The 14,153-nt window shown below is 41.2% G+C and overlaps 1 protein-coding gene across 14 annotated transcripts in view; it reads left to right on the top strand.

The window, feature by feature from the left end:
- The window catches only part of TANC1 (tetratricopeptide repeat, ankyrin repeat and coiled-coil containing 1), a 238,009-nt gene that overhangs the window by 96,146 nt on the left and 127,710 nt on the right, over positions 1-14,153 (top strand). For 13 of the 14 annotated variants that reach the window (XM_027055689.2, XM_053215116.1, XM_027055692.2 and 10 more), the window contains one exon: positions 10,291-10,491. In XM_027055689.2, the coding sequence (XP_026911490.1) occupies positions 10,291-10,491 (201 nt within the window). Of the gene's footprint in view, positions 1-6,574; positions 9,202-9,390; positions 9,392-10,290; positions 10,492-14,153 lie in introns of those variants that run through there. The other variant, XM_053215122.1, reaches the window with a different exon arrangement.

A 14,153-nucleotide genomic window follows, 5' to 3' on the forward strand; every position in this document is an offset into this window, starting at 1 on the left:
ATCTTTCTTTTTCATAATTTCAGTTCCTTGGCAATGAAAATGGTTGTTGTGGTGTTCTGCACTCCTCTGCTTGTTTAGGAAACGGTGGGGCGGTGGTGTGGGAGAGGTTTCTCTGCCCAGTGTCACAACCATGCAAAAAATGTTAGCCATTGTTAGCAAGTTCTGGCACAGGGCATTATTGTTTTAAGAGGTTGCCAGATAAGGTAAGAGATTGTTTCTGCACTAAGGGGTGAAGGATATGGTTCAAAAACCACATTTCCTGAATGATCAGGGACTGGAAGCAGAAGAGGGAGACAGCTGAATGAGGTGTTTGGAGGCTGGGCTTGGGCTAGAATTTATTGCCTTTTTTTCTTTTCTTTTCTTTTCTTTTCTTTTCTTTTCTTTTCTTTTTTCTTGTCTTTTTTTTTTTTTTTTTAATGATAATGTCCTCAGTATTGAGTAGTTAATTTTGGTTCTTAAGTAACTTTTTTTCTCAAGAAGGATAAATGGGCTGGGCATTTTCTGAGCCTTTGAGTTTCTGATAATTTTTTTTTTTTTCTGGTTGATACTGTACTTAATGGAAAACTTGGTATAGTTTTATAAGGTTTGGTCTTGCTATTCCCTCCCTCAAATTCTGTGGGTGTTGCTTTTGACTTCTGTTTTTTTGGTATTGGTTGGAGAGGAGAAGTGTTGTGGGTTGAATTCTGTCCCTGCCAAAAGATGTTGAGGTTCTAACCCTCAATACCTGTGAAGGTGACCTTATTTGGAAGTAGGGTCTTTGTAGACATAATTGAGGTAAAATGAGATTGTACAGGGCTAGGGTAGGCCCTAATTTACTATGACTGTCCTTAGAAGAAAAGAAGCACAGACATAGGGGAGGAGGCCATGTGATGACACAGGCAGAGACTGATGTGTCTACAAGCTAAAGATAACAAGCAACACCGGAAACCAAGAAAGGCTTGGACTAGATTCTCCCCTGGAGCGTTCAGAGAGAGCCTGGCTCTGCCCAACACCCTTAAATTGTAGACTTGAAGCCTTCAATTTCTGTTGTTTAAGCTACCCAGTTTATGGTACTCTGTTACAGCAGCCTGAGAAACTAAGATAAGCAGTCTGAGGGGAGTTGGGTTCTGGTTCCTTTGAAAGTCTCTGTGGTTTTGTAGCCCATTAAACTTTTTTTTTTTTTTTTTACTTTTTCCTTTTCTTCTTTCTTTCTTTCTTTCTTTCTTTCTTTCTTTCTTTCTTTCTTTCTTTCTTTCTTTCTTTCTTTCTTTCTTTTTCCTTCCTTCCTTCCTTCCTTCCTTCCTTCCTTCCTTCCTTCCTTCCTTCCTTCCTTCCTTCCTTCCTCTTCCCTATATCCTTACCTGGATGTTTGTGATAAAGAAAAAATTATCAGCTTAGTTTTGCCAAGATGAGTCAAGGTGCAGTCCCTTCAGGGAAACAGCCTGGGGTATGGTGGGTTCTTTTTATCTGCATACTTTAATTCAGAAAAGAATTTTTTTTAATGTTTATTTTTGAGAAAGAGAGCGTGTGTGTGTGTGTGTGCACACAAGCAGGGGAGGGGCGGAGAGAGAGGGGGACAGAGGATTTGAAGCCGTCTCTGTGCTGACAGCAGAAAGCCCTATGCAGGGCTTGAACTCAAGAACTATGAAATCATGACCTGAGCCAAAGTCGGATGCTTAATTGACTGAGCCTGCCAGGTACCCTGTTGGGTTTGTTTTCTTTTTTTTTATAGTGTATTTATTTATTTTGAGAAAGAGAAAGAAAGAACACATGAGCAGAGAGGGGCAGAGAGAGGGAGAGAGAAGCCCAAGCAGGTTCTGTACAAGCAGCATGAAACCCCCTGTAGGGCTCGAACCCACAAACTGTGAGCTCATGAGCTGAGCTGAAATTAAGAGTCGGATGCTTAACTCACTGAGCCACCCAGGTGCCCCAAGATTTGTTTGTTTTTAGTTTTTAAAATATCATGTCCTCATTTCATCTCAAAAACACCTTTTGTTTTTCATATCTATAATCTTTACTCACATTATTAAAATGTTTGCCCTTCTCCTCTGATTCTGGGGGGACTTCCTCAAGCTTGTTCTTTATCACCGAGTGGATTTTCTGTAGTGTTAATTTTATTCTTTATGCCTGAAATGTGGATCGAAATCTGGTTACTGCTTTTTAAATTTCCTTGCTTGTCTTCCCTTATTTTTAGTGTGAATCTAGTGTATAGATAAAATAATCAAAATAACACAGCATATGAAGGGTACAGAGGCCATATTATCCTGTATTCTACTGAGGGTGCCATGCAATTCACTGAATTTTTTTTCTCCGTCTTTTTTTTTTTTTTTTTTGAGTCTTCAGGAAGATACTCTTTTCCTTTCTCTCATAAGCTATATGTTTGCTCATTCTTCCATCATTTATTATTTTGGGGATGTTTGTAGGGGAGGCTTTTCATCAAAGAGAAAAGGTATAGTCAGCCCTGTTTTTTTTGTTGTTGTTGTTTATTTTGATTTGTTTGTTTTGTTTTTGAGAAAGAGAGAGACATAGAGTACGAGCTGGGGAGGGGCAGAGAGAGACACACACAGAATCCGAAGCAGGCTCCAGGCTCTGAGCTGTCAGCACAGAGCCCGACGCAGGGCTCAAACTCATGAACGGTGAGATCATGACCTGAGCCAAAGTCAGACTCCTAACCAACGGAGCCACCCGGGTGCCCCTAGTCAGCCCTGTTTTACCTACATGGATTGATCTGTTGGTTCCTGTTGGTAGGTGTGGGGGAAAGACAGGAGCAGATGCCCAGGAAAGGGCCTGGATAGCTCTCTGACCTGGTGGGCTAAGTGTGCTTAGGCCCCTGGTTGTTTCAATAACAACAAAAGATGCCCTGTTACTATCCTTACATTATTGGAAGTTCTTTCCTTTTCTGACACTCCCTTATCTTTCCATATGCTTTTTGCATTTATGAGCTTGCCTCTTACTTTGTAGTTACAAGTATTTTATCAGGGTCTTGGGAGATGTTTTAAGTGAAACAGGAATTACCACCTTTAGCCTACCATCACCCCACCCCCTATACTATGGGCTGTCCTCCCTCTTCCTTGTACTTCCATAGTCCTTGGTCCTGCCTGTTTCATTCCTAGCCCTTTCAGCCTCTGCTTCCTCCCCATCCCCTCTACCCCCCTGCCAAGCCTGTCTCTCTTCCTCCCCTCTTCCTGGCAGACCTCTGGATTATCCTGTGTGCGCTGCAACCACAGGTGTGCCCACACTCCACCACCAGCAGCAGAGACGCCCAGGACCTGGAAGGGAGCCGGAATGCATGGTGGGCAGAAAAGAAATGAAACGTGTGCCTACACAGAGCCCATCGATGACGGGAGCACGTGTGTTCTGTGCTACCGAGAATCCGACCTTCTTCAGAGCAGGGTCCTGTACTGCGTCCACTTCAGTCAGTAGAACATAAGCTCCTCTAGCGGTCAGCCCCAAACACGGTCACTTTGGATGATCTTTGTGGAACAGATCTTCATTTCATCCACTTGCCAGGTCAGGCCATGGTGGGTGGCCCATTTAGACTTAAGATCTTCATGTCCATACAAGGCTCAATCCTAGGGGATGCAAATATAAAATATTTATAGGAAACATATGCACATAAAATGTAAACCATATAAAAGTATACACCTCTCATCCATGCTCCCAACTGGTCATTTCCCTTTCCCAGAGTCAGCCACTGCTGCTGGTTCCTGTGTGTCCTTCTAGAGACCCCACACATGTACAACTGTGTATGTTTACACAGATTTATATACATAAGTTTATAGTGTATATACAGATGTGCATACAGATAGGCACACATATACACATACACACACACACACACACTCAAGGAATGTACATTGTGTTATAATCATCTGTATGGTGTTCTCCAATTTCTTTCCCTTTTCATCTCTCCCACCTCTGTCTTGGAATAGGAACATAAACATTTTGGGTCTCTTTGACCACCTTCCTGCCTCAGTGGTTCTCAATCCTGGCTGCACCTGAGAATCAGTTGGGGGAGAACTGTCAGTGCCTGAACCATACCCCAGACCAGTTACAACAGCCTCGCTGGGGAGGGCTCAGGTTTCCCTGTGTGCAGGGATTGGGCACTACAGCTTTAGTCGTGTGCAGGAGCAGCAGGCCCAGTGGACTCAGGGACCCGAGTACTGAGTGTACCTGACAAGGAAATACAGAATAACGGATTCCATGTAGATTGAGGATGAATCCTACCAGGCTGCTTTGACCACAACCGGCCCACTGCTTTCTTCTTCCTCTGGGCCGGATAGAGTGGCCACATTCTTGGTTCGATGAGGCGAGAATGACACTCAGCACATCCACCCTGGGCAGAGAGAGCAGGGCCCAATGCTGCAAGAGTTAAATGAATTTACAGTGCAAAGGGAAAGGAGAAGAAACTATTTAAGGGGCTTGGTTACTAAACATCTAACTCAGATCCACTTTGCTTGCATGGTGACAGCATAAGGTGTGACTGACTGAAAGAAAATTAATGATCTGAGCCCGGGTGCCTCCCAAATGGAATGGTCCAGGAGTGCTGTGGAGCTAATTAACCAGCCTGCACGAAAAGTGAAAATAGATGAGGGAACAGGTTTCTTTTCACAGTGGCCTGGTACTGTGCATAGACCTACATATACTATTTTTGGCATTCCCTATTAAGTATTCAAAATGACGTAATGTTGAAAGGCATAGCTCAGTACCCTTTTTTCAGGGTACTGGAATGGATTCTGGATTGGACTGCCTGGATTCAGAGTCAGCCCTGCCATTGGTCAGTGTCCTTGGACAAGATGCTGGGTACTTTCTGTGTGGTAGACTCCTTGTCAGAGGAGTATTAATAACAACACCCACTTCATGAGGTCGTTGTGAGGATATGAGATAATGGGTATAAAGTGTCTCCAACGAACCCTGTCCTAACACATAGTACGTCAAAGAAGGCACTTACTGTGTTGAAATACACCCCTCTAGGGCTTGGGGGTAGGAATTTTTCTGAGGTCTTGTATTCTTTAAGCTTAGAAACTCTTGCCTGGTGGACCTGCCTTAAAGGAGAATTTTGACAATAAGAGAGGAAATGCCAGTCTCTTTCCTCATCGTCTGTGTCAGGGTAAAGTATGTCTGGTTCTGTAACCACTGAGTATTGAGAATAAAACTGTGAGGATAGTATTTACTGATCTCCATGTAGAATCTGCTTCGTGGATTTTTGAAGACAAAAGGATAAACTTGTCCTGTTGACCAGGTTTTTCTGTACTGGGGAATGGGGGTGGAAGTTAGCTGCTTTGTTGCCTCCTAACAGTATTGTTTGAGTCTTAGTCACGACTCTGTGAATAATGTTCTGGAAAATTGCTTTCTTGGATACATTTATCTTGACTCTCTTTTTGAAAATGTACATTAACAATCAGTAGCTTTGGCTGGTTACTTGGGGAGATCCTATAAGACATAAAACGGTTTAAAATGCTTTCGGTTGCAGAGGGAGCCTTCCAAAGGCTCCCAAAATGATACTTGGATCTTGTGGGAGGAAATCTTCCAATTTTCTAGGTTTCTGTAAATATATATGAGTTATGTGGTTATAAAACCTTATGATGGAAAATATGTTTAAGAAACATTAATGCACTCCCAGGCGGGGACTGCACAAAAGATGCCCTAACACATTTAATGCCCTAGTTAAATGTACTGCACAAGTCCCGTTTTCTGGAACTGGATAAACAGAACATTCTTTCTTTCTATTCTGAGCTTCCATCCTCCCCCCTCCACCTGACCCTCCCCACCCCCCATCTAGTGATTTCAATGGCACAATAAATGGAAATCTTATTTCCTGCATCTGCAGACCTATTTACCTGAATGTCTGAGCTCACGCTTGCCTTTCTCAGGTCTGCTCTTTCTGAAATGCGATTTTGCTTTCATCTCCCTGGCTTCTTTGCCCTCGTTTTTTAAGCCTTCTCTAATCCTGCACTCCATTTACTTTAATCTGTAATGTTGGACATTGCCATTCTGCATAGACACCTTTAAACATTCATCATCTCCCAGATTTGCATTTTCTTCCATTATGAACTTAAATCCCTTTTCACAGTCTATAACAGTAGAAAAAAAAAATTAAAATAAAGAAGTGTTATCAAAAGCCATTTCTGCCAATTTAAAATGCCTTATTGGATGGCTTTATCCCCTTTGATAATTCCATTATCTTGGCAAACTATGACTGGGACTTATAGTTCCTTTGTGTTATACATATGTGCATATGTACATATTTAGTTATATGTATTACAAATAGGAAGAACCTTATGCCCCCATGCCATTTATGGTCTTTTATTTTTGGAATTCAGAGAAGTGGTGATTTTAAAATAAAAGTATGTGTGGGTTTGTGGTGTGTGTGTGTGTGTGTGTGTGTGTGCGTGCACGTGTGTGCATGCGTGTGCTGGAGACTGTATGTGACCTGCAAAGCCTAAACTTTAAAAGCAAAACTGTGCTGACCCTTTATAGACTTGTTACTTAAAAATGTGTCTGTTTTGGGTACCTCCATTTTTTTTTTCAAAGTACAGGTCTTTTTGTTTGTTTGTTTATTTTTGAGCGAGACCAAGCAAGAGCAGGCGAAGGACAGAGAGAGAGGGAGACAAAATCCAAAGCAGACTCCAGGCTCTGAGCTGTCAGCACAGAGCCCAACACGGGGCTCAAACTCACAAATTGTGAGATCATGACCTGAACCGAAGTCAGGTGCTCAGCCGACTGAGCCATCTAGGCACCCCTCAGACGTGTGGGGTAGTGTGTTAGAGCCTGAGCTGGCCAGTTTTAGGAATTGGGAGAGAAGGTCATTCTAGGTGTTTGACCCCTGCTCGTCAATTTCAACCCCTATGTCCCATTGTTTCCTGTCTGTGAAACAATGTGATTGAACTAGATACTCTCCGAGATTAAAAGCATGGCGGGGTGGATGCATGTATCTGTGGTGTATGAATGTTTCATGGGAAACACCTGCCAGTGGAACAGGAGGGGACCTGATAGATCATTGGTGGTTGATAACATGGTCATCCTACCTAGCCTGGCATTTCTGGAGTAGCAGGAATGGTGATCAAAGTGTATCTTACCACTTAATTGAGGTAGGAATAACATAGGTCACAGTTCACAGGACACCAACTATTTGGAGCTAAAGGAAATGTGTCCACAGTGCTGGTTATTGCAGTGAAATGTTTTTAATTCTTCTTAAAACCTCTTTAAGCATCTGCTGTGGAATGTTAAATCAACCAGAGAATTTCTGGTGTCCTGTTGCCAGAACCAGTATTGTATAATTCTTGTGGATACCCTTAGGAGATTTTCACTTTCTGCCCCTGGCGTCGTCTGCATCCTTGTGATGCTCTCGAGATTTACTTTGACCTGAACCCCTTTGCCTACATGTAGTTAAAGCACCAGGCTCCGGAATGCTGCCTCCAGCTTCTAAGCTGCTGAATCACCCCACTTGTTTCATGCTGCCTGTTCATACATAAAATTTCTCTCCCTGCTTTGTGCTTTTCTAATAAAAGGAAACTGGAAGTTAGGGGTCTTTGTGTCTGAGGGACAAACCAACAGAAAATGTTTGGGAATGATAATATAGTAAGATGTTCAAGTAATCCTGAAATAGAAACCCTTCCTTCCCGAGCCCCATCTCCGAGTCCCTTTTTATTGCAGACCAGATAAAATCAGAGTGTCAGAGTGCAGCTGCCCAGAAGGCTGAAGGTCCTCATGGTTACAGCCTGCTTTGGAAACTCATCCCCACCATACTTGCAGTTAATGAAAATATTTGCTTTGCTTGATATAAACAAAGTTTATGGGCACATTTTATAATTAGGAAACCCTTTAATTTTCTTTTATCCTTAACTCCCCCCTTTTGTTTGTATCATTGGAGAATATGAAGTATTTAAGAAAATAAACCCTTTCTCAGTAAGGAGCTTATTTTTTATTTCTGGTGTTGTTAGAATAGATGCCTTTCTCCCTAATATTGTGTCCCCATCCAAATTAAGGGACTTGAAGTCTGATTTGGGTTTTGTTTTGTTTTGTTTATTGTAAAGGTTAGAAATATTTCTGTATGAGTAGGGAAGACCATACCTTGTCACAGTGCCTGCTCCTATCAGGCCAGTCTAGACATTGGACTACCAGCTTGGTGATTGGGAGGGTGTAAGGGCCAGCCACAGGGCAATGAAGCTCTTTTCAAACCACATGGACAACCTCTTCAAGGTCCCCTGCACATCCTGTGCATGTACCCCTTGGGGCTGTGGCCTCAGCGCTTTCCAAGTTCTACATCTCCTAGTTTCGTTGCCAAATAGCCAGGAGTCAGGTGACCAGGCACCATTCTTGTAGGCATAGCACTTGCTTGCATTCCCTAGATGAGACCAATGTGGTGGTGGGGACTGGTCATGAGCACCAGATATAGGACTGGAGAAAACAGCTCTCTTTTCCTCTATCTTCTCAAATCTCCTTAGTCGGGGAGGCACTTAGCCCCAATGGGCACTGGCATTGCAGTATACCCCCAGCTCTGCCTTAAGATCTCTTTCATTGACAGATAGTCAAAGGAGAGGCACCTGGGAAACTTCATGTCCTGGCTCAAGACCTCAAGGACAGGTGGTTTCAGAAAGATTTCTGGCTTTATCCACAGTGGTGTAAGAGTAGCTCCTGGGTCCTGGGAATTGGTGGTATCTCACGGTACACATCATAAAGCAGGGTGAGCGAGGGTTATAGAAGGACCAGAGTGGGTGACTTCGCTGTTCACATAGATTTAGGATGTAAAGATTTTCACTAATTCCTTCTTGCTTCCTTCCCTCAGGGACAGAACATTTGTGTGAATGCTCCTTTTTTTGAAAATTCTGGTGAAGGTTTCCTGGTAATTGTTTTCTTCTTCAAATACCAGTCACTTGGGAAACTCAAGATTTATCACTAAATGTCCAAGTTTGTTAAAATCCTTCAAGCATAGCTGGCCCAGGTGTGACTAAAATTACCTTTCTGATGTTGCCAACTTATCCATTGTGGGACCCACGGCTTTTCTGTTCACAGATCTAATGGTTTTGAGCTGCCTTTGAGGATCAAGCATGAGCTTGTCTGCCAGTTTTAACCCCCACCCCCCAAACCCCCAGTGTGTGGAGGGGGTGACTACATATTTCACCGTGCCTCCTAACATGAAAAACAAGCACAGCGATGCAATTTGAACTTGATGGTTTGGATCACATCCCTTTTGAGTCTTGCGCACAAAGATCTACACAAGTTGAGTACTGATTCAAACCCAGGCCTTGAGTTTTCAGAGTCAGGAAGGCCCATCCTGACTGAGTTTTCAGAGTCAGTAAGGACCATTTGGGTAGTATTTATCAGAGAGACTAGTTTGCTTATGGAAAACTTTCTATATCTTTCCAGTTCTGTATATAAATTAGAGCTTGTAGATGTTTTAATCATCAGGGTAATGATTTACCTTCCCTCTTTACCTGTCCTCAGTTGCTTCGTAGTACACACTAGAGGGGGGGAAGTAATGGGTAGGGGAGGAACAATAAGAGGAGAGCTTGTTATCGGAATACTTGAGGACCAGCTGTATCTTTTTCAGAGAGGCTAATCCTCACCACCATACTCCCTTCCTTTTGTACTCTCTATACTGTAATTGCATCCTCTGTATTTTGTTGTTGGATCTGCTTACCCTAGAATATCTGATTTCATAATAGTTAGCTTGTTTATTCTTAAGCTGAATACCAAGAAGAACCAGCTTCATCAGTAAGCCATATTTCTAGTCTCATGACTAAGGGTTGGGCTGGTCAAATTGGAGGAGGGTGGACCCTGTGCCATGGGGAGTATGGAGTGGATCTAATGAGAGAAGAGAGATAGTGCTGGGGAGGAATGTTGAAGTAGAGAGACCCTCTCTTGGAGTCTTTTATTGGAGAGAAGTGAAGTCTGAGTTCTGGAATGAATCTGGGTGTTCGAATCTACTCTAAGATACTTGGGTAAGACCAATAACCTCCCTCCCCTACTTCAGCTGAAATCTGAAATCACAGCTTCTTGTGAATCATTCATACTTGGTCTTAATCTAATCTGAGATTGGTGGCTTTCTGGACCCATTGTTAGGAGCGAAACTGGGCCAGTTGATATGGTACAGAATGGTGTATGAGGCAGAGTTCATTGATACTTGAGTGGTGAAACTTGAATTTTCTCTCACATAGAAAAACTTATAAGAGTGGTAGAAGAAAAGAAAACATTAAAAAACAACATACGTAGGTGACATATGAGAATTATATTCTAAGGATGTAGTTCTTAGGAATTAATCTACCTGTAATGGATGACCCAATTTATGGTTTTTTCTCTTCACTCCAGGAGGTGACTTTGGTCCAGAGACTTCTCCCCCAGTCCTGCCCCCTGGCCATGGTGGTGACTTGTCTGTGAGCAGCGTTCCTGTGGCAGAAGACACCTACAGGGTGAGCTTGGCCAAAGGTGTCTCAATGTCTCTGCCTTCATCACCTCTGCTGCCTCGACAGTCTCATTCGGTGCAATCAAGGTCAAATAAAAAATCCCCAGGTAAGTAAGCAACAAAACAGCACCCTAACTGTCTTCGTTATATATGTAAGGCATGTATTGAGATTAAGCAAAACTAGTGCTTGTAAGAAATTTCCTGGGAGGTTTTTTCTTTGTTACAGTAACTTCTGGAAGAAGAAAATCTCTAAAAAACAAAGTTTTGATTTGAATTTAGACTAATTTCTTTAGTTTAGCCTATATACAAACTATTTTGATAGCTTAGGTTAGACTTTTACCAAGATTCAGGATCTTGTTATCAGTATTAATGTTAATCAATCATTGGTCTTGTTTTCTTGGTGGTGAATTAGGAAATGCTATAATCTAAACTCATTGTGGTGCATTTAAAGATTTTGGATTTTGGCAAGTGTAATCTGACAGCAGTCCATTTATTACTGCCAAGTGTTATATACTAATATACTTTCCTTGATTACATCACTCAGCATTTGAGTAGATATACAATTTGTGAAAATTCAGATTTGTAAAGGGGTGGGAACAAGGGTCTCATGGATTACTTGTTTAAAGTATTTTGGCTTCCTTCATCATTACCAACTTTTTGCACTTAACATTACCAATGAAAACACAAACATTAGTTAACTTTGAGAGGTTACGAATCAGACGTGAGGAAAGCCTTTCCAGAATGCTGATACTCGCAATCATGAAAGTTCTTTGATCTTCTTTTATGTTTGCTGAGCATTTGTTTTCTTAGGGTAGGATAGTTTGGGGTCTTTACTGATCAATCATATGCCAGTGAAAGGATTCTTCTCATTTATCCATGGATGTGTTTGGGATTGGTCTACATTGTGTCCTGGGCCTATAAAATTGGTATCTGTTTTTCTGGTTTCCTAAATGTTTGTATTATTTGAGGTGTGATAGGCATGGTTTCTGAATCATTTAGTGGATATTTGCAGTTTGTGTGGTGACAAAATTAAGAGGACAAACCTTGACACTTTGAATGTTAGAAATGATGCTATGAATTGGTAAGTGTCTAAAATCTTTTATTGTCCTAGAGCTTTCTTATTTTGGACAACATTGTTTACAATCCAGTCATTAGCTGGAACTTGGAAACCTTTTTGGTATGAAGCAATTTCCTGTGCCAAGGAATTTGACCTGTTTATCAGTATTTGGGGAAATTCCTGGAATGTCCTTCTTTCTCTTTGCCTTTCCCTACGACTGTATCTCTGTCAGATTTCTCTTCTTCTTTCAAATCCTGGTTCCCACACTGCCTTTCTTGCTGGTTACCCCATTGGAATGACTATGCAAATTGTACATAACGTTATACTTTTTTCTGTATCAGCCACGTCATTTGCCCTTTTTCCTTGAATCAGTGTGTTCATGTGCATCCTGTGTCTGGTGGGCATGGACAGGCACAATGTCTTCTTTAAGTATACCTCACCTATAAAAAACAGATAATAGAATTCTGAATCTATCTGGATTCCTAAGGGAATAGTACTTGCAAGTGCCAAGTGCAGAGATACGACCTTTAGGAGAATTTGCCCTCCTATATAGCCTGTGCTGCTGCAAAGGAATTGATGCTTCTTGGGCCTTAGGCCTGGTGAATGCCTAAGAGACTAGGGAATATGCATTTCAGATAGGATTTTATTATTAACAAATTAAAGGTTTGTTTTAGTGGAACTTCAATCTTCTTTTTAATTTTTCTTAATTTGATTTCTTTCCAGTTCTATGGAGATACACTTGACCCATAACACTGTGTGTGTTTCAGTGTATAACATAGTGATTTTGTATATGCATGTGTATATTACAAAATGATTACATTAAGGTTAATTAACACATCTATCACCTCATATAGTTATAATTTGTTTATTTTATGAGGTTTTAGTGGGATGTTAGGTAGCAATGAATGGCATGGCAAGCATGGGAAGTATGGCTATCCAAAAGTGTCTCAGAGTCTATAGGCTCACTGGCCAGAAATCCCTGACGAGCCCTGGTCTCCTGTGTCCTGACCAAATTTGATATCCTTAGTGTTGAGAAAATATCCTATAGTTTGTTTCTTCTCCATGGGAATAAAATTTATTTCTGCTAAACTCTGTGCAAGGCCTTATGAATAGAAGAGAGTAGTTTTGCAACATTCAGCTTTTTAATGGATTGAAGAAAATACTCTCCATTTAGATGCTTTGGGTCCAAATTTAATACACTAAGCAGATTCTCCTCTAACGGAGCCATGCTTGTGCGTTGCCTAAATTTGTGCAGCAAATTAGTGTCTCACAGTGGTAATTTGGCTTCATTATCTTGGCAATTTTAATTCAAAAGGGAAGCTAAGGGCAGAGATGCTTGCTTAAAAATGGCGTGACTCAGAGTACATCAGACAATAAACAATGTTTTTCTACAGTGTCTAACACAGGCAGGTTTCTGTTCAAGCCATATTGTTAGAAAAGTACCCAGAGACCTACTGTTCTACCTGCCTGTAAAATAAGTTGACATATGGTTGTGAACGTGCACTGGATTTAAAAATAGCCTTCTATTTAAAAAGCTAGCACTGTTGCTAATGATACAGTAAATACATTGTGTGTGCCATACCCCTAAGTATTGAGGCCTGCACTAGTGGGCTATGCTTCAGAATCTTGTCATCTTTCAGACCTAGCTCTGAAATTACCTTGATGACTTCTGTTCTCATTTTTAAGATAAGACCCTCTCTCTCTCTTAAGAAGGTACATAAAAAAAAAAAAAAAAAAAAAGAAAAGAAAAAAAAAAGAAAGAGAAAGAAAGAAAAAGGAAGGAAGGAAAGAAGGAAGGAAAGAAAACCTAAACCTGTTTTACTTGTTTGGATAGAAACTCTTTACTAATTGATGCTAATCAAGAAACTGTCAGGGACTGAAACTATTTTGGCAAAGGTCAAATACTATAAACCCCTGTAATAGGCACTCAGCATAGACTGTATTAATGAAAGTTTGTATTTTAATACAATAGGTGATTAGCTCCTGGGCCTTGGGAACTCTGGGCCAGAGAGTTTCATTAACCTTGCAATAATGTGACCCTGCATTTTTCATTGTTGAGTTTCTTACATTCCACTTATATTGCTAGTTAATATTATTTACTCTCCTACTACCTTGCTCCATATATTTATATTTTTTCTATTATTTAGTCTGAAGCTGCAGTTTTTGAGTATTGTTGCAAATTTTTTTTTTTTCTGAATGATAACTACATTGTGGCTAAAGAAAACAAGGACCAGTATCCCTTATAGTCTTGTGGTGGTTGCAAGCCTCTTTGGACTAAGAAGTCATTAATATTTGTAATGTATCCTTTTGTCTTCCAGAGAAGAGCAAAGCCCATTTCCCGTGGTATATTTATTAGTAATATCATTAGTTACTTTATAGTTGGATTATATTTCCCAGATCACTTTGGGCCCATTATGAAACACTCAAAAGGTAGGGCATGAACGAGAAGCAAGCTTTTAAAATACTGTGATGGGGGTACAGCAGCAGATGGTGGAAAGTGGGTGATCTTGCTTTTTTCATCCTCACTTATACGGGGAGACTGGATGGTGCTGGCTGTTTGCACCTGTGCTGCTTCCGGTTCTAGTTCTGTCTCCGTTGACAGAGCTGATGTAGCAATTGTGAAAATCCTTCTGGCTGTCTGTTTCTTTAAGGGAGAAACCTCAAAGCTGACAGCCTGTAAAGTGGAAGTCATTCTACCCTTTGATTCTTGGA

This window comes from Acinonyx jubatus, chromosome C1 (assembly GCF_027475565.1).
Source record: "Acinonyx jubatus isolate Ajub_Pintada_27869175 chromosome C1, VMU_Ajub_asm_v1.0, whole genome shotgun sequence".
Taxonomy (NCBI): domain Eukaryota; kingdom Metazoa; phylum Chordata; class Mammalia; order Carnivora; family Felidae; genus Acinonyx; species Acinonyx jubatus.